General features: G+C 35.9%; 1 protein-coding gene across 1 annotated transcript; it reads left to right on the top strand.

Annotated features, from left to right (window-relative positions):
* Positions 1–7,923: 7,923 nt before the first annotated feature.
* Positions 7,924–13,833, top strand: LOC134264951 (uncharacterized). The gene has a single exon (XM_062747189.1). It carries the CDS (start codon positions 7,924–7,926, stop codon positions 13,831–13,833), a length of 5,910 nt encoding a protein of 1,969 aa, XP_062603173.1.
* Positions 13,834–22,029: the final 8,196 nt, after the last annotated feature.

Genomic DNA, 22,029 nt, shown 5'->3' with positions numbered 1-22,029 from the left:
CATTATGAGACAATTAATTATTGTACAAACACAAGCCAAAAGTGCAACACCAGTATGGTGTATGCCAAGATCTTTTTCGTTACTTTCTCAAATCCATATTTTTGAAGAAAATAAATAATATTTATCACAATTCCCTTCATTATTTTCTATCTTAAAATGAATAGAATACAGGTAAATCTAAAAGGGGATGTAGTTAGTCTAATTGCTGTAAAACAAATTAACTATCTAAACAATCATTGTTATTTGCAAGTGGGATTAGGGAAGACTGAGATTTATAAAACATGGGAATAAGCAGTATAAACCCACCAGTATAAAACTATGTATCAGTATAATACACCTTTTTAAATATAAACTTTCATTTCGAAAAAAAAGTAATTGCAATGTAATTGAAAAGTAATTAAAAATACATGACCTTTTTTGAAATGTATTTAAATACATTCAATTACTTGTAATTGAAGGCTTGCTAAAATACAAATTACTTCCAATTACTTTGAAAAATGTAATTAATTACACTCAATTACAATTACTTTATTCAATTACCCCATCCCTGTCAAATAGTGCAGTGAGTTACATTCTTGTCATGTTCATGCTCTTCATATTTATCAGATAGGTCATACAATGTATGTTGCTGCCATCAGTTTTCAGTGTAAGTTTACAAGTTCAGGTTCATTTATTCACTCAAAATCCTCTAAATATAGGGTACATGAGAATAATGCGAATGCATGTATTACAGTTTATAAATTCAGGCCATAAGGCCATAGGGAACAGGTAGCAAAGTTATGTTTACAATGCAGTGCATTCAATTAAAAGGTGGAATTCGTTGGCCACATATTTAGTTTTTTACTATTTCAATCACATGATTATTAAAAATTGTGCAAGTGTTCCCACATTAGGTACATAGAATTACACATGGATCTAACCTTTCTTATGCTTCACCAACATGAATTAATCCTTTTATTTTGTTCTTTTTATTATGCATGGTTTGTAGTATACATGTACTTTTCTTTTACACCCAGAAATTATGATCATTGCAGTGTTATAATTCAGATTGCAGACACCAAAACTGAACCTGACCAAGGTATAATGTTCTTGAATATTAAGTCTGTTCAACAGGGTAAGTAACTAGGTAAGGTTCGATGTTGTACAGTAATATGTAAATACACCATGTATATGCACTGTTAGGTACATGTGTAAGTGTTTGTCTCTTGTGGATAAAAATCAAAGGACCATTGGTGTGTCATTCCGGGTGAAAATCTATTATACAGTATCAGTTTACTGTTCTAAAAAGGAAAAAAAAAATAAATAGGGATAGGGGAAAATTTAAAACACAGTCCTTTAGAATAGGGGCAGCCACTGCTCATATGAATTGGGGTGTTAATTAGAAAAAAGGGGGGATGCAGGTAGATGAAAATCTCAAGGGTACAAGTGGTAAACTCAGGGTCTACTCCACTTACTAATCTTTTCTAAATCCTCAATTAGTTTGCAGTGATATTTGTTAATTGTTCTACTTTGAACTCTATGTAGATTACTGACTTTCATGATATGAAATTAATGATTTTGTTTGAAGAGTATATAAATGATACCACATTGTACTCTTAGTCTATTACAGTATTCACTGTGGAGGTAATAATCCAGATAGGATCACTGGGGGGGGGAGGATAAAACTCAGTATAAGCTAAAACAAGGGGAAAAAGCCCTTTTTTAGAATGGAGGTATGTTCAATACAATCAAGCAATGCCTATGGAGAGATCCTGTGCTTGTTTTAATAGAGATATTGCTAAACATGACCTTGGTTTTTGTGTTTGCCAGAAACTATACAGGAACAGGATATATCCTCCTTTTGGTTCTGAGATGGTGTTTACCTCTCCGGAGGAGTGGGGGGGGGGTTACTTCCAGAAAAAATTTAGAATCAGTCCATCTGGAAGGAAATAAGTAGGGAAGTTCAGTATTGTCGTGGGTCAGTTGACTTGGTGCTCCCCTTTGTGGGGTGACTGCAAACGTTTACTCGTTTGCAGCCATTTGGCGTATGCGCACACTAAAGTCAACTGATATGTTAACTAAGTACTATTAATGGGAAATAATTGTTGACTTATGGTTGACACTGATCGAGTGAAAATGTTGTGCTGATGCAAACTGCATTGCTGTGTGACTGGGTTTGATAAATTGGAGAAAAACTGCATTTTGTATTAAATAATTATTGCAGATTGTGTATGTAAACAGGGGCCTATATACTTAGTATATATGTCCCGGATTTAAATTAGTAAAGATTAACTAAGTAACTGTCCGCGGATTACCCGGGGTGGTCAATTTGTTTATATTTGCTGAATTTGATTGATGATTGATTGATTGATTTGTTGTTGATGTTGAAGTGGGTCTGCCAATGTTGTGTTGATTTGTGCGGCGACCCACGCATAATGCCACGACAATACTCACCACATACAAATAAATAATTATTAACTTTTGATGGTGTTGAATTTTCTCTATATAAATAATAGCACCTATTTGAAATATAAAATAGATGCATTTATTTTATGAGAAAAGAAATCGGGTTTGATGTATGATATTCAGACTTCCAAATTAAGATCGGGTTTGGGCTTCCTTTTATGACGGGTTGCTGAACAGGAAAGAGGTCACAGATTAATCAAGAGTTTAGATTGGTAAAAATATGCTGGATTGGCTTTTAAGAAATGTTAATTGCCCACCCACCCATCCCATTCTGTTAGAAGTATTCATACAATGTGTTGGGAGTTTAATGATAAAAATGCTTTGTACTTCCTAAATGCACTTGAGATTAAAAGATTAGCTGAGAAATGCTTAAGAATTATCAATTATATAATTTGTAAAGGCAATTGGTACTGCTGTGTTGTTATAATTTGTAGGACGATGGTCTGCGCCTTAGTGATGTGGAAGAACTGGTACCATCAAGACAGCGTTGGATAGACGATACCAAAGCGGAAATCTTGGATTGACTGCATGGTTAATTGCAAGTTGTTTAGCGTCCCTCTCGAGAATATTTCAATAATGTGGGGCGCCGCCGCTTGCCGATAGAGAGCTGCAATATTTTGTCCTTTGCTTGACACTTGAGGCCGTTGAGCAGTAAGGGAACTTTTCGTGCCAGTAGGCACCTACTGCGACAAGGGACCTCGGTTTATACTGTCTCGTACAAATAACCGGCGGAATTCTAGGAGGATCCGTCCAGAACGTCGTGGCATAGGCGTATGCGCACACTAAAGTCAACTGATATGTTAACTAAGTACTGTTAATGGGAAATAATTGTTGACTTATGGTTGACACTGATCGAGTGAAAATGTTGTACTGATGCAAACTGCATTGCTGTGTGACTGGGTTTGATAAATTGTAGAAAAACTGCATTTTGTATTAAATAATTATTGCAGATTGTGTATGTAAACAGGGGCCTATATACTTAGTATATAGGTCCCGGATGTAAATTAGTAAAGATTAACTAAGTAACTGTCCGCGGATTACCCGGGGCGGTCAATTTGTTTATATTTGCTGAATTTGATTGATGATTGATTGATTGATTGATTGATTTGTTGTTGATGTTGAAGTGGTTCTGCCAATGTTGTGTTGATTTGTGCGGCGACCCACGCATAATGCCACGACAATACTCACCACATACAAATAAATAATTATTAACTTTTGATGGTGTTGAATTTTCTCTATATAAATAAATACATTTAGAAGATTTTTTTTGTTTAGGTTTTGAATGTTTTGTTGCTTTAAACGTATTTTATTGAATAAATCAAAAGGATTGGGAACAAGTTCTTATAACTTACTGGTTCTTCTCCTTATATATAACAATATGTCATGCAAATAATTTATTAAAATATAATATTTTCCAGTGATATAAGTGAATAACAAGTCAATTTAAAGTCTACGTGTTTTATCCATAAATTTATGGACAGCAGCAAAATTTATTATCATTATTAGTTGATACAGGTGTGAAGACGAATAATGACCCCCATCGAATAATGACCGGGGGGTCATTTTTCAACGACAAAAAATGACCCCCACCCGTAGGAAAAAATCATTTTTTGTAGAAAAAGGGTCCTAGGGGGTCATTATTTTATATGTTAGTCCTATAAAATAATGACCCCCATTGAAAAATGACCCCCTTTAAAGTGATACAAAATATACACTCTTTGATATCTTTTTTACAGCGAAACTAATTATTACATTTTCTGTAACCAAAAAATACAAAAAGTCGTATGAAATGATTAAGAGATTCACGTAGTCTTTCAATGCTAAAATTGTGTTTGAAAAGAGATTCTTTAATTGTCAAGTAAATAAAATTTCTTTTTAAGGGGGATGTACATGCCATATTGGATCTAGTCTGCTGTAAACTAAGAAATACCAAGAATGCACTTAATACTCTACTAAACTAGCTCAAAGTTACTCAAAGTGCTAATGCACTAATTACCTACTGTTAGAGACCAAAATTAGTAAATAATCAAGTTTATTTTGTCTTAATTAGGAGAAAATTAATCTTGTTAGAACTGCGCAGCTACAGCATTCATGAGATGAAAAATGCATTGAAAATGGAGTTAGTTTGATTCATTGATAATATGGCTACAACCATTTGTTTCGTTTTTTTCTTGTCATTATCCATAATTCTTGAAAATTTGATTTTTCATATGGGTGTCTTCCTGAGGCCATGTGTTTATTTCGTCCGCCATTCCTCTGTCACACAGAGTTCGAATAACAATGATTTTAGAATAAATGCGACCATAATAACATCAAGACAAGAAATTACTAAGTAATAATCATTAGGTTATATTACTTACTACTTTTATTTGTTGCATCGTATCGTCTGATTAATGAAAAAACGCGATTTTAACCCTACTCCAGCAAATCGGGAAAAACTGTCCTGTTTACAACTCGAAATTCCTCGTAAATATTATTCCACTAAGCACATGGTTGGCATGTGCATATATCTGCTGTGGATAGATCCGTTTATTACCATGATTATATTTGATTTTTATGGAACAAGTCTTGATAATTTGTTGGTTTCTTTAAAACTCAAGAAAAAAAGATAAACATGTCCTAAACATATGTGTTTACGGTGGGTCTTTTTTCTGTGGCGATACAAGTTATTTTCAAATGGGGCACTGCAAGGAGGATGCTTAGCATTTAATTTGAAAATGTTAAACAATATGCAGTGCATGAAAAATAAATTGTAATTACATGTCTTACATTCGAAAAGTTGGTACATATGTCTATTCTGTTTAGAAGTTAGATAGAAAAAATAGGCAGTTATAGGATTTCCTTCAGGCACCTCACATAAATATCTAGAATGTTTGCAATGACCCACACATTGTATAGGGTCATGTTTGGACACAAAAACGCATCATGTCTCATTATGTTGACAACGTTGTAAGCTCTCGCTCATTGAACATACGAAGCTTGATGAAATATTATGAGTTGTTTCTATGAAATTTAGAAACGAGCACAATGTTTGCAAAGAAAGGTCCATTGCATATTGCAAAAAAAGTGAGTGCTAACCCCCCCCCCCCCCCCCGCCCCGAAAATCCTATGTTTGTTTTTCAAAAAAGTGTCAAAGATTAAAAAAAATTGCATTACTAAGTATTAGATGGAACATGTATATACTCGCCTTATAAGACCACTTGTTATAAAAATATTTGGTTGCCCTCTCTCCCGATCTACTGCCTAGAAATGGCCCGACTCATTTTTTTAACATCCCATTACACGATATTTTTTTCTTTTTCTTCCGTCAACAATTCTGTTTAAATTTTAAGGAATTTTTTTTCTCACCCATAAATACGGACCCAATAATTTTTCCCTGAGTTGGGTGGACCACCAAACATCATTTTAGAGATGTTTATAAGTTGATTTTTTCTCTTTACTTTGTACATTTGTAATTTTGAAAATATGGGCATATAGAAAAAAAAATTATTCATTAAATCTCCTAACCCACTGTGAATGATTTCATGCCTTTTCAACTGTTGCTCCTCTGTAATGAAAATTGTAAATGCATGTTTATTTGACACAGTATACGAGGGGTGTTAAAAAAGTAAACAATATCTTAGGTATTTGATATTTATATTATTGTTGAAATATTCAAGTATTTTTCAAAGTGTAAAATTTTAATTGAAGGTCTTTGATAGCATATATTGCTTTAAAAAAACACATCCCTTTTCAAACTTGCTTATTTTTCCTTACCTGGAATCAAAGAGTTTAATTTTTTTTATATTAATATGTAAACTATTTAACAACTGTTCGATAATATTACTAAATAAATTACTTCAAGAAATACTATAACACCTTTCCTCTTTTAAAAGTGTTCATATTATTTGAAATATTTTGCAACTGTAATTCTCTTCTACATTTAAAGATTGTTATGCCCCTCCATATTAAGAAGAGGTCTGGAAAACAAGATTCTGTGCTAAAAATAGACCACGTGCTGCTATCCATGAACTACTTTCATGGTTCTTTACACTCTTTTTGAAGACAACGGTACCTTGTTTTGAACTTGAAATTATCATTTAAATGTGCAAAATTTAGACATTTTCTCAACAAATGGTTGTAGAGAGAACATTAATACACAGTTTGCATATTTTTTTGGATTTTTTAAGGCTCTGCTGAATTCTGTAGCTGCGCAGTTCTAAGGAGCATATCAAAAGCATTTTTCTGCAAAAGTATAGATTATATATGTACAACATGCATTCGGTTATGCATATTTATTGTATCTTTATCAAAAAGACTTAAAATTTGATCAAAATATAATGTATTTTAGCCATTTGAAGAAATGTTTACATTTTGCTCACACTGCACTAAAAGTGGCCGTACATCCCCCTTAATATTCCTCCTTATAATTTTTGCTTAAAGAATGATATTCCACTTGTTTTTAGAAATCAAACCATGCAAAATCAGGTTTAAATACTCTTTAATAGGAAAAATTAAATTTTCCGTCATTTCAACTTTTAGTTTGTTTAAGTTTGGCAAATCCTATTTGACAATGAAAGAGGAAGAGATTTTTATCCCCCCCCCCCAAAAAAAAGAACATTACGTTAAATCAAAACAAAAAAAAATAATAAATAAAAAGCAAAAATATAAATAAAACTCTAACCTTTCAATAATTCTGAAAGAGGCTCTAGATTAAGTATTGAAATGAAGTTAAGCCTTCACACAAGTACTATCATATCATAATTTTCTTCGCCATGATTAAAGCATACTTTAAATGTTGGTGGATGTAGTGTTACACAATTTATACCTCGTAAGAGTTATCTTTCTTTTTACATTGTTATCATTATTCCGGGTTTGTAACCCTTTACGGTTTGTTTTTAGAATATTTTATGTTGTTCCTACATGAGGCTAGGAGGCCATTTTCGTTTGTTCCAAGCATTGTTTTAAAGTATTATCACTCTTGTGGGTACATCCCTGCACCATAAGTAAGTTTTTATGTATTATCTAACGTTATATTTTACGGTTTACTTTTGATCAGATAGGGAAATAGATTTCGATGTGTATTAGAAAGTAAATGGTTAAGTAAAAATCTGCTATGTATGTAAACGCTATATTGTTTCTCAGTTTATGTGATAAATAACCTACATGTTACTAAGAGCGCATTTTAATTTTTTTATGATAGGCCAGTTTATGATTGAATTTAAATTGGAAAAATGTTCACTGAATATGGATATTATTCTTGTTTGTCTATAATTTGTCACTTGCAATGTAAAATAAGGTTAATTGGGTACAACTGAATTGTATGAATCTGTTTGTAAATTTTGTCTCTTTATTATTTTCAGTCTTTTACCATACACATACAAGCATCGATGCAATAAAGAGTGATCCGCCCTTATTGTTTTGGTTTGTTGGTTTGGTAAACACTCTGCACAGAGGCAGAACAGTAAAAGATTATGACCAGGGACAACCTGTAGGACGATGGCAACAGGGGAAGGGGAGAAACAACAGGTCAAAGACGAACAGGATGATAAACAATCCAGGATTCGGACTCTTACAGAGAAGGGTCAGGCATCCTTTGACCAAACGTTCCTTGATCTACAAGAAAAGTGCACTAGCGCGTGGAGGGAGGTAGAGGACCTCATCGCAAATTGTGATGGTGACAATACAGACAGGAAATACCTAAGGACAACAGAAGATCACATAAATGCAAAATTCAAACAGTACCTTAAAGAAAGTCAAGCCCTAGCAAACTTCCTTGGAAGAGCACGCACAGAGCAAGCTCTACAGAAACTGGAGCAGCATGAGTCTCAGTATAGCACATATTCCGATATAGTGTTCACATTTCGAGATGTCCTACATAATAAACTATTAGAGGCAGCCGAACGACTCTCGGAAAAGTTTGAAGTGAAATCCAGGACTTCATCACAAGCCTCAAAGACAATATCAGAAATACTCAAAAAACGAGTGCAAGCGGAGACCCAGCAAACAAGACTTAAATTCTTGGAAGAGCAGGCGGCTCTGGAAAAACAAAAGGCAGCTACCGATATTGATATATGGCTTTCTAAAGAAAAAGAAGCAGCAGCTGTGGCAAACGCAGAAGTAAACGCCATGGAAAATTACGATCGTGGATCTCAAGGAAGTTTTCAATTTGACATTGAAGAACAAAGTGTGGAACGGACGGCCAGAGAAAGAACTGAAGCTTATGTGAACTCGCAGGCCAGCAACCACTCAGAAATCACACCTAGCTATGTTCAACATGATGATGCCTCACATCGTTCGAGACCTGCAAGCATCAGTCAAGCAGGATTTCATTTTCCAACTGCCAGTCATGTTCAACCTCATGAACAGTCACCTATAGTTGACCTCAGTAACTACCTTTTGAAAAAGGATTTACTATTACATCGTTTTTCGGCATTTGATGACTCGGCGCAAAACTATACAGTGTGGAAAGTTGGTTTCCTGAATATTCTGAAGGAATTGAAAGCATCACCAATCGAAGAACTTGATTTATTGACAAAATGGCTGGGCCCCGAATCAAAAAGATACGCTCTATCCATACGTTCAGCAAATACTCACCAACCTGAGAGGGGTTTATCCCTGATATGGGCACGATTAGAAGACCTCTATGGAAAACCAGAAATGGTGGAGGCAGCGTTGAAGTCAAAGCTCAAGGACTTTCCAAAAATTACAGAGATGGATCCGAAGCGTTATTATGATCTACTTGACTTGCTGTATGAGATTGAATCCAACAAGCAGGACCCAAAATATTCCAGACTACTTGGATACTATGACACTTCCTCAGGCATATTGCCTATTGTTAGTAAACTCACCAATCAAGTACAAGATAAATGGGCCACCCGTGCATCTCAGTATAAACGTTTGAATCATGTTCCATTCCCACCATTTAGCATATTTGTCAGTTTCATACAGGAGATATGTGAATTGAAAAATGATCCAGGTCTTATTTCTAGTACCAGGTATCCACCGGACAAGAAGAGAGAACCTACAAACAAAGTCTTTGTTCGGAAGTCAGACGTTGGTACCGAAACACCAACATCCTCTATGCGGTGCCCTATACACAAGGCTGACCATTCCTTGGAACAATGCCGTGCCTTTCTGGCAATGACATTCCCAAATAAACGCGACTTTCTGAAAAGTAGGGAACTCTGTTTCCGTTGCTGCAAGGGAAAGCATAGGGCCAACAAGTGCAAACTTAAAGTGAGTTGTGACGTTTGTAAAAGCGATCGCCATGTTACGTGTATGCACTTTCACAGAGATTCTGGGCAAGAGAATGGCGGGGAGAGTTCATCTAAGGAATCACCATCTGGGAAGGGAGATGAAAACATTATCACGTCCTCTTGTACCCGATTGTGTGGGAAGGATAGAGTTGGCCGATCTTGTGGGAAAATTGTCCTTGTGAACGTATACCCATCTAACAGACCTGATCTTACCTTTAGAACTTATGCTATGATAGACGATCAGAGCAATAGAACCTTAGCTCGTTCCAAGTTTTTTGATTACTTTGGGTTAGGGGGCAATGACTGTGTTTTCACGTTGAATTCCTGTGGTGGAAGTGTTACATTTTCTGGAAGAACAGCAGAGGGATTCGTCATCGAGCCAGTGTCAGCTGAACAGAAGTTGTACTTACCTAAAATTATAGAATGTGACGAGATTCCCAACAATCGTAAGGAAATACCGACTCCTGAAGTGGCGTCTGCATATCAACACCTGTTGGATATTGCACCATTAATTCCTGATTTGGATCATACAGCCGAGATTCTGCTTCTCATAGGAAGGGATCTGATCCAAGCGCATCATGTGATCGAACAAAAACTTGGGCCCCCAGACTTGCCGTTTGCGCAAAAACTCTACTTGGGGTGGACTATTATCGGCGAAGTGTGTTTGGGTAGTGCTCATAGGCCTAATTCCATTGTAGTGAATAAGACTCATGTGTTGGACAATGGGCGTAGTACCCTACTTGAGCCTTGTGATTCCAAGTTACTTATTTCACAAGAAAAACATCAACATGGCGTCGGTTCTTGTACAGGGATATTCTGTACTACAGTGAATGATGAGACTCCTGGAATGTCGACTGAGGACCGCCAGTTTCTGGAAATAATGGACAGGGAGTTTCACAGAGATTCCTACGGAAAATGGACAGCCCCATTACCCTTCCAACATGATAGGCCTGTGTTACCAAATAATTACACCCAAGCAATGAGACGGGCTATGATCTTAGATGCTTCGTTGAGAAAAAATCCCACCAAACTTGGACATGCCTTAGAATTCATGAGGAACATTTTTGACAGAAATCATGCAGAGGTAGCCCCACCTCTGAAACCAAACGAAGAATGTTGGTACCTACCAATTTTCGGGGTGTACCACCCACTCAAACCGGAGAAGATTCGCATGGTGTTCGACTCTTCAGCTCGCTTCCAGGACTTGTCTCTGAACAGCGTACTTTTGTCAGGTCCAGACCTTACAAATAGTCTCATTGGAGTGTTGATGCGTTTTAGGATGGAAGCCGTAGCTGTGACCGCAGATATCGAGCAAATGTTCCACTGCTTTGGTGTCTCAGAGAAACATAGGAACTTCTTAAGATTTTTATGGTACACAGACAATGACCCTACCAAGCCTCTAACGGAGTACCGCATGACAGTCCAGGTTTTTGGAAACACCCCATCACCTGCTGTAGCTACCTATGGGTTTCGTCTTGCTGCCATTCAAGCAGAACACAGCTTTGGGAAGGACGTAAGAGAGTTTGTGGAGCGGAACTTTTACGTGGATGATGGTCTGGTGTCCCTACCAACAACACAAGAAGCCATAGATCTCCTACGACGAACTCAACAGGCCTTACTGACCCATGGGAACCTCAGATTACATAAGATTGCGTCTAATGACCCTAGAGTGATGCAGAGCTTTGACGTGAAAGATCTAGCAAAGGACTTGATTGACTTAGATATTACACATGATGATCTTCCTACCCAGAGGAGTCTAGGACTCGTGTGGGATCTTCAGAGGGATGCCTTCGGGTTTAAACTTACCAGGAAGGAGAAACCGTACACTAAAAGAGGAGTTTTATCATGTGTTAATAGCCTGTACGACCCTCTAGGCTTCATAGCGCCTATCACTATTCAGGGAAAGCTACTTCTTCGAGAAATGACACAGGCACCTTCTGTAGACTGGGATGCTCCCTTACCAGAAGAATTCCAGAGCAGATGGGATGATTGGACCCAATCACTGACTCGTCTTGGAGCATTGAATGTACCTCGTAAGTACCTACCCATTGGCTTCTCACAGCTTCAAGAGAAGAATGTACTGATTTTCACAGATGCCTCGGAGGTTGCTATTGCTTCTGTGGCCTACCTGTTTCACAGTCATGGTGGAGACATCAATCTGGGTTTCATTATGGGTAAATCTAAAGTTGCACCCAGACCAGCCACTTCTATACCACGCTTAGAGTTGTGCGCGGCCATCCTGGGAGTAGAAATTGCTACTATTATAAGGGATCAGCTAGACATCAATGCAGATCATTACAAATTCTACACGGACAGCAGGATCGTTCTGGGTTATGTGTACAATCGCACAAAGAGATTTTTAACCTATGTAAGCAACAGAGTTCAAAGAATTCTAAGCTTCTCCAAATCATCTCAATGGAACTACATCCCTACGGACCAGAACCCAGCAGACCATGGCACTAAATCTACTATCGACAGTGCACTGTATGACTCATGGCTCAGTGGACCAATAGAATGGCTACGCCTAGAAGATACTGTAGATGGTCCTGCCCCAACATATGATTTGGTAGATCCAACTATGGATAAGGAAATCAAACAGGACACTGTGGTTTGCAAGGTGGATGTGTCTACCCCCTTATCCTGGACTTCACGATTTGAGAGGTTTTCTTCATGGAAGAATCTTGTTAGAGCCATCATGTGCCTGAAACGGATTGTCCATGCAGTGGCACACCACAGGAAGGATATTAAAGCTACAGAAGATAGCAGTGCATTTAGGAAGGCAGAGGAGCTTATAATACATCACGTCCAGTTAGAAGTCTACGAGAAGGAAATTACTGCACTTAAGAATGAAAGGCCCCTTCCTAGAAACAGTCCCATTTTGAGACTTAACCCATCTTTAGATGAAGAAGGCATGGTGCGGGTCGGAGGTCGATTACAACATGGTGACTTTGATTTGGGGGAAAGGAGTCCCATACTTGTGCCAGGGAGTCATCATATTGCTAAGCTGTTAGCTCTACACTTTCACGAGTTAACACACCATCAAGGGCGCCATATAACAGAGGGAGCAATCCGCAATGCAGGTCTATGGATTACTGGTGCCAAACGTATTGTGACTTCACTGATTTACAAGTGTGTGATTTGTTGCAGAGGGCGTGGGAAACTTCTTACTCAGAAGATGGCGGACCTACCTGCGATAAGGTTGAAACCCTCACCCCCATTCACTTACGTTGGAGTGGACTGTTTCGGGCCATGGAGTGTGACAACTAGGCGTACTCGTGGTGGGAGTGCTGACTCTAAGAGATGGGCAGCTTTGTTCACCTGTATGTGCTGTAGGGCTGTGCACATTGAAGTATTAGAACAGATGAATACACCTTCCTTTGTGAACGCTCTACGTCGATTCTATGCCATAAGAGGAGATGTCAAGGAGTTTTACTCAGATAGAGGCACAAATTTTGTTGGCAGTGTGCGTGAATTAGGTATTAACTCTGTGAATGTTGAGGACGCACCCATACATAACCTTCTCACGGATAAAGGAACAGTTTGGAGGTTTAATCCCCCTCATTCCTCACATATGGGAGGAACTTGGGAGCGTCTCATAGGGGTCACGCGCCGTATCCTTGACGCCATCTTACAAGAGAATCGTCACGTCAGACTAACACACGAAGTGCTCACCACTTTCCTTGCAGAGGTCTCGGCAATTGTCAACAACAGACCAATCGTTCCTATTGCAACTGATACAGAGTCGCCTCAGGTACTTACACCCAATGTTCTACTTACCCAAAAAATGGGGAATGTCTCTGAAAGTCACATGAACTTTGATGTTCGCGACATGTACACCTCTCAGTGGAAGATAGTCCAAATTCTTGCCAACAGATTTTGGGACAGATGGCGCAAGGAGTACCTCCAGTCGCTACAAGAACGCAGAAAGTGGGCCGATACCAAACCAAATGTTCAAGAAGGAGATATTGTCCTTATGAAGGACGCAGAACAGCATCGGAACTTCTGGCCTCTCTGTCGTGTTACTCGTGTGTTCCCTAGCGAGGATCATCTCGTGAGAAAGGTTGAACTTATGACATTCAAAGACGGAGCAAAGAGAACATATGTGCGACCGATTACTCAGATCGTGCTTTTGCTGTCAAATCATGACTAACTGTTTTGTGAAAAGTTGAATGACTGGTTTTTTATGTATTGAGTTAAAGTAACTACATTTTGTGCATTGTAGGTATCCTCAGTTAAGGATAATGTATACATTTGTTTTGCTTGTAAGGGTGTGATATTTCATATCAGGCGGGGAGTGTAGTGTTACACAATTTATACCTCGTAAGAGTTATCTTTCTTTTTACATTGTTATCATTATTCCGGGTTTGTAACCCTTTACGGTTTGTTTTTAGAATATTTTATGTTGTTCCTACATGAGGCTAGGAGGCCATTTTCGTTTGTTCCAAGCATTGTTTTAAAGTATTATCACTCTTGTGGGTACATCCCTGCACCATAAGTAAGTTTTTATGTATTATCTAACGTTATATTTTACGGTTTACTTTTGATCAGATAGGGAAATAGATTTCGATGTGTATTAGAAAGTAAATGGTTAAGTAAAAGTCTGCTATGTATGTAAACGCTATATTGTTTCTCAGTTTATGTGATGAATAACCTACATGTTACTAAGAGCGCATTTTAATTTTTTAGGATAGGCCAGTTTATGATTGAATTTAAATTGGAAAAATGTTCACTGAATTTGGATATTATTCTTGTTTGTCTATAATTTGTCACTTACAATGTAAAATAAGGTTAATTGGGTACAACTGAATTGTATGAATCTGTTTGTAAATTTTGTCTCTTTATTATTTTCAGTCTTTTACCATACACATACAAGCATCGATGCAATAAAGAGTGATCCGCCCTTATTGTTTTGGTTTGTTGGTTTGGTAAACACTCTGCACAGAGGCAGAACAGTGGAGGTATACTTGAAAGTATTGTGGCAAAGTAACAGTTAAAAATTAGTATAATAGTAGATTATTTTTAGCTTATTTTTAATTCCTTCTTATAGAAAAATAAAAGTAGGGTGGTTTTTTTTTTTTTTGCTTTTGTACATGTAGACATAAACTTTTGATTTAGCACACAGTATTCATTACATTTCTTTTAACGTAGAACCTACTTCGTATGACATCATAACTTGTAAATGTGTTAAACCTGTGCTAACCCATTAAGACGTCATAATTAATTCAATGCCACTTTTCCCGTACTTGACAGCTTCAATAAAATTGGTAGAAAATACTGCATTTTGAAATTCACAGAATTCAATCTTGCCAACATAATCTTATTATTTAACAATTATTTGTTACCTATTCATATTTTTGGTGTTTGATTACAAGTTTTATATCAAATATGATCTTTTTAAAGAAAAAGTACAATTTCTGATAAATATTTAATCTGAAAGTAACCCCAAACAGTCATGTAATTATTAAATCCCGTGTAAGTGCAAAAAGGTCAAGAATACGAGTATCGGTAAATAGCCTATCTTTCATTAGTTAGAGGGGAAAGGTATATATTTTAATCATTTTTTGTAATCATTTGGCTATGTTCTTCATCATATTGAAGATTGAAAACATTGTGACAAAGACGTCTAAAAAATATTTACAAATATAGGGTGAATAATTGACTAAAAATAATAAAGTTCATTTGACTATTTTTTTTAATGGTGGACTTATCTTTTATGTTAATTGAATAAAAAGAAATTATTCTTGATAAAATATTGTTTAATATTATTCAGTTAAAAAAGTTTATAAACGAAGATGTTTGAAGAAGTATTTTTTGTGATTTTACATATTCCCTTTATGACAAGTACCCCTAAAAATATTTGAAAATGTGAAGTCGCAGTATGTAAATACCATACCAAGTTTCACAGCCTGTTCTAGATTAAAAAACAGGGAAAAATATCATGATATCTTAACTAATTGATAAGCAAGTACTAATTTATCATTTTGAAAAGTTTGAAAATCTTGTGACAAAGACTTTTCCGACATAGATTCTACCTTAATTCTGGTTTTACTCCACCCTTTTACTCAGTTCTGAGTATATTTTTCAGAGAATTTAATATGAAAATCAGAACAAACATTTTCATTGTTGTAACGTCTTCTTTATAATGTATATTAATATGAAAAATTAATTGAAGACCATTTTTTTTCTTTTTATGTCCCCGTAATCGAAGATTCGGGGGTATATAGTTTTATTGTGTTTGTCTGTATGTCCGTCTGTCTATCTGGCGGTTTGTTTGTCCGCAAAAACCTTAACCTTTACCATAACTTTTCATTTATTGGAGCTATGACTTTCATATTTAATATACATGTATATTCCTTGTGACAAGACCTTACTTTGGGTACCACCAAATTTGACCTTTTGACCTTTACCTTGGAGTTTATCCCATTTTACACAAAAATGCCAAATTTTTACTTTGGCCATAACTTTTAAACGGTGGATACTAGCACTCTCATACTTCAAATATGTAGTTTTTTGGCATTACCTTTCGTTGGATACTAAAAACCTTGACCTTTGACCTTGACCTTGGAGTTTTCCGTACTTATGATTTATTTTTTACTTTGGCCATAACTTATGAACGGTAAGGGCTAGGGTATTTATACTTCACATATGTTATCCTTGTTACATTAAACATTTTCTTAAGAAATCATCAACTTTGACTTTTGAGTTTGACCTACCTTTCAAAGACTTATCCTTAGCCATTACTTTTGAACAAGTGGTGTTTCTTGTTGTATTTCTTGTGAGAAGACCCTACTTTGGGTAACAATATATTTAAATTGCATTTAAGAAAAGTTTTATCTTCGCTATGTTGCCATACAGGGGCATAGCTGTTTCACGATCACATCTTTTTATATATGGGGATTTGCGGATAAGAGATGGATACCTCAAAGCGTAACAGACAGACGGACGGACATCCCAATCACTATATACCCTCCCGCTTTTCAAGCGGAGGATATAATAATTTATAACACTGCTGATTTTTTCTGTCAGTTCGATGATTTCCACCATCAAAAAACAATTTTTACCTAACCCTTAAGGCTTGATAAATCTTTTACTTCTTTAGATTCTGAATCATTGCATTTAACTTAAAATATAGCTATAATTGTATAATGTTATGAGATCAACATATCATCAGTTCATTCCCAATAAGCTCAGGTGAGCATTTTGGCCAATATACTTCTTTATCCAATTTTTTTTTGCCCCCTAAAAATTTTAGCTTTAATCTACAGGGGGTCATTTTTCTACGGGGGTCATTTTTCTTCACGTGGGTTCTGCAAATTTTTAGGGAAGTGACACTTTTTCTACGGGCAAAAGGGTCATTTTTCTACGTCGAATAATGACCGGGGGTCATTTTTCGCTGTTGAAAAATGACCCCCGGTCATTATTCGATGGGGGTCATTATTCGTCTTTACACCGGCAAATCTTTATCATCCCATAATAACAGGTTTGCATGTGTCAATTGAAACCAGTTCTTCAACCATAAACAAGTGATCGAAAAGAGCACTTGCATAATTTTTGCATGCAAAAGAAAAAAAATAATGATAAACATCTTCATACTTTCTACATGAAGAAAGAGGACTGCTAATAATATTGCGCTTATAAAGATCATGATTAAGTAATCAGTTGTGTCTTACTTTAGCATGAATTAATTATGCATCAATTATGAAGAGTTTGCCAAAAGAAAAATAAGTGGTACAAGCTATATTATTAAAAATGAATTAATTGAAATGGCTTCTCTTGTTTCTAATGTTAATAAGTTCCAATGTTTCACAGCATCTGGCCCAAATGACCTTCTGAATAATTCTTATCTACATCTTAGAACACCAGAATGCTCTTTATTGCGGGTATTGTATTTTGATACCTTTTCGTGCTTGTTTGGCACAATATTACTCAAATATTCAGGGGCAATTCCTTTTTTAATTTTGAACATAGTAGTTATTTTTGCAACATAGCACCTAAATATTAAAGTTTCACATCCCGTTTCTAAATGTGTTTCAGTTAGCTGCAATAATGTAGCCCTCTCCGATTTTTTTTTTTGGAGAGGGCTACAACTCCTTAGGATCTCTATAATGGCGCAGATGCGGCAGTGGATCACTCCCGCACATATTTCGGCTCAAATTATCAGTAAACGGCTATTTTATTATTATCTCTTACCTGGAATCCAAATATGTAATTATGCAAAACATAAATCGATCCAAAAATATTCACAACGACCCATATATCGGTTATTTTTCGTGTGTGTCAACAGCTTAACTTGAATTTATCCGCCATGTTTACTGACCTTGATGGATTGTATTTTGGGACAGCCAATGAGAATTTAGGTTCTATAGGAGCGGATCTACTAGGAATTCCCTTATTTTAAGCATACGTATCGCCGTTTGCGCAAAAATAACACTTGAAATGGTTTTATTTATCGATGTTTTTGTAATATATTATAGCACAATCGTTTATAAACATCGACATTTGCTTTATTTGGTTGTTCCAAATTTCAAGCGAAAGTCTCACTACGTCACGCGTGAACTGTCATGGCTGCTGAATATTGCAGCTGGGAAAGACACAGATTTATTTTACATGGTTTTCGAGTTTAACAGGCTATGTTGTTGACAGTGAACAAAAATTCCGTCTTATAAGAAGTAAGTTTAATGTAAAAATAATTTATTTTGCCTCCAATCACCCGTATCAAAAAAATATATTTACACCATTATGGAGATGCGATGGAATTGTAGCCCTCTCCAGAAAATATCAGATAAAAAAATCGGAGAGGGCTACATTATTGCAGCTAGTTTCAGTAGATGCAAAAATAGGAAGTCCTGTGAAAATTCTAGCTGCAAGAAGTTATACTTTTTCAAGCTTTTCAGAATCATGCTCAGAGCACCCATCCCATACAATAGAAGCGTATTCGAGTATTGGTTTAATAAATGGAATGTATAATTTTGAAAGTTTTGATGTGAACTGCAGAATTGCCACTTGGGCATATTTCATGAATCGCGTCATGACAAATGTTATTGAATTTTAAAGTAACATCTTGTAAGCAACTTGAGCATCGGTCCACATCCCAATATCACTATCTTTCCACAGAAAAACGTTACCCTTTTATCAAAGTCAATAAAATATTTGCATTTATCATAATTTATTGTCATCTTTCTGTTACATTAACCGAATAATAGCAATATATTACACAACAGGTGTTGACATTCGATTTCGGAACTACAGTGGCAGAAAAGAGTTCAAATTTAACTGACAAAATGGATAAAATGTATAGGTTCCTCACGTAACATTGCTCTTCTTGCATTACATTTGAAAAAAAAAAAAAACTGTTATGTAAGCATTTAATGTCTTAAGTGATACAGGGGCGTTTTAGTAGACAAGTTTGACAGTTCTCATTATACGATATTTCAATCGGTAGTTTTAATAAAGATATTAACATTTGAACGAATGCATGATTTTAAAACCGGACATTATAAGTATATATCTTTTATTCATGAATTTCCATCACCACAATGACTATCATAATTGTCACTAGTTGGTTTATAATAATAAAAACTTTAATTTTTACTTATTTTCTTTAATATGCGCCCTCATAATCAATGCTGTTCACTGTACAAGAACTCCAAATTTAGAACATAAATTACGGTTTGGATAAGTTTTTACCTATTTTTATACACAATTTTTTTAATCTCTGTTCACATGTAGACAAGGTTTATGTTTTCAGGCTTTACTTAGCACTACTTTTTAAAAATGATTTTTACTGCAACCGAGATCTGCTTCCTCAGAAAGGCTTGGTTGAGTATTATGTTTCAAATGCTACACTGGGACACTTGTAAAACTGTAAAAAGATTTAGTTAAGTAATAGTTTTGTTCAGTTTGGTTTATTGTTTATGTTTTCAGGTCTTGCTGAGTAAAGTTTCTCATGCAAAAACGTTTTGTTTTTAGAATGGCTTCAAACTTAGACCTTTACTTGCCTCATTAAGTAATGGAGTAGTGAGGGTTCTCTATCGTGACACGGGACCTCAGGTTTTAAGGTCTCATCCGAAAGTCCCGTGAGTTTCACTTGTAGTGCCGGACACCTGGCGAAGGAGCAATTTCTACCTCATATTAAATTTTAGGTTTGACAAAGTGCTGGAAATGTGAATTGAACTTGATAACTCCCAATCACGAAGACCGCCAACAGCTGCGCCGATGCCGAAGGCAGAGGGTAACATAACACCCAGGGCTTTCCTGTCCACTCGAGGGCAAATATTCTGGTACGATGCCCTCGCCATATATGTATAATGTATTTTTTTTTAAATTATATAAACATGAACAATTTTTATTTCCCAGCACCCTTGAGAACACGTGGTTGCTTTTTTTTTTGGATCTCGCGCGCACGCTTAATATAATGTAAAGCGCCCTGAAGCACAAATAAATCCAAGGTGAGAAGTCACGAACAAAATTTTCACATGCAAACATACCAATGACCTTTTGCTAAAATTTGATCGGAATTTGTAAGCATAATAATATTTGACACTTAACTGATTGTTAAATGGGTATGAATAATTAATATATATTATACATAAACATATTCAAATGAAATCTTTCTATCTTAAAGTTCACATTTTTATTTATTAATATTCCATGCTTCACAGAATGTAAATCTTTATCTCAGTCATCTAAATTAGAAGTTTTTAATAAAAACATCAACCAAATGGAATTGCATTGTTTATTCAATATAATGAAAGAAAATAAAAGAAAACAATTAGTTTTGAACTTCATTTAAATCACCTTTACACAAGATCTTAACCATCAGGATTTTGCTCGAAATGATTTTTTTTTAGAAAGGAGAAAGGGGGTGGGGGACTGACCTCAATAGGCCATGGCTTGCATTATGTGTTATGACGCAAAGATCAAGATTGTATATGGTTAAGAGTGAAGCTGAAATGTTTTTGAGAAATTTGATCATTTCCAGATTCAGAATAACCTCCAGGAACCATGACTTAATTTTCATTTTATGTGTCATGACACAAGATTATTGCAGCCCGGAGGATCAGGCTGCTCCATACATATAATTTTACGTTTTGATGTATGGGGATTGTACGGATTGAGGTGGGAGAAGTTATTCAGAATTAAAGATTAACTATACATTAAAAAGTTTATATATCATAATGTTCTTTCCCGTTCTAAATTACCAATGCTGCCACGATTATTGCCGAGATCAAAGAAATTCCGCGGACATTATTCTCCAATAAATCACAAACGTCATCAAAAAATCATCAGATCAGAAACGAGTATCAAACCTAAACAATTCAAATGCATGTTGGGCTGTAGAATGAAATACTTATTTAGACCACGTCGACGTGTCGTCTTTTACAGTATAAAAACTGTAAATTGCATAAAGTTGCTGATGAATGTCGGTTTTTATAGCTAAGCGGGGCTATTCCAAGGACCTCCCTACACATTTAAACAACGTGATTTTAGTCATGTAAAACATGAACATGATTTTGCTATTGTATATTAATTAAAACTAATCATTTGTTTTGAACATATTTTATTGTATAATTTATACCAAGGGATTGGTAACAAGTTCTTGCAACTTAAAAATATATAATTTTTCCTAAGAATTTGTCATTGATGTATAGGTACTTAAACAAGTTTCCTCACACAAAAAATAGGGGTACCTTACCAGGCATTTTGACAAGATACCACAGGGTCATGTTACTTACATAACCCTTATGGGTAATCTTTTGAATGGCCTATATCGCAATTTTTTGGTGTACTTATATTGAAAAACATTTTGAAAACAATGTAGAAATCAGAAGAGAATTACAAATATGAATGATTTTTCATATAATACCAATTAAGATATACAAAACATAAATTTGAGGAAAGTGTCGTCTGACCTTGAAAAAATGTAAGCAAACAAATTTTCCCTTTGGTGTTAAATGGAACAGAGTAATGGAGACATAGTGGCCAATAGACTCTATTCACGCGTCCGCCATTAAAATACGAAACCGAGGCTGACCTGACAAACTAGCGTCCTTCACTACGAGAAAATGGCGAAGTGCGGCGAAGGTCATCCGGCGTGGACGCGCTCTCTCACAAATGTACCTAAGATTACTGACGATGTGATATCGACATGGTCAACGACATAAAAAATTCCTAATTAATCGCTCAAAAGAGGATACAGTAATTTTGCTAAAGGCTATGTACACGATATCGAAGGTTTGTTTACAATTTTACGATGGACCATCGGACAGCGTGCATAGAATTCTTTACGTTGATATATGTCATTATTATTGAGATTCGATGAACGGAAGACAATAAAGATTCATCA

The sequence above is a fragment of the Saccostrea cucullata genome, unplaced genomic scaffold, assembly GCF_032062105.1.
Source record: "Saccostrea cucullata isolate Sc308-1 unplaced genomic scaffold, CSIRO_AGI_Scuc_v1 ctg10856, whole genome shotgun sequence".
NCBI lineage: Eukaryota > Metazoa > Mollusca > Bivalvia > Ostreida > Ostreidae > Saccostrea > Saccostrea cuccullata.
The sequence above is the reverse complement of the archived record's forward strand: the minus strand, read 5'-3'. Positions and strand labels throughout refer to the sequence as shown.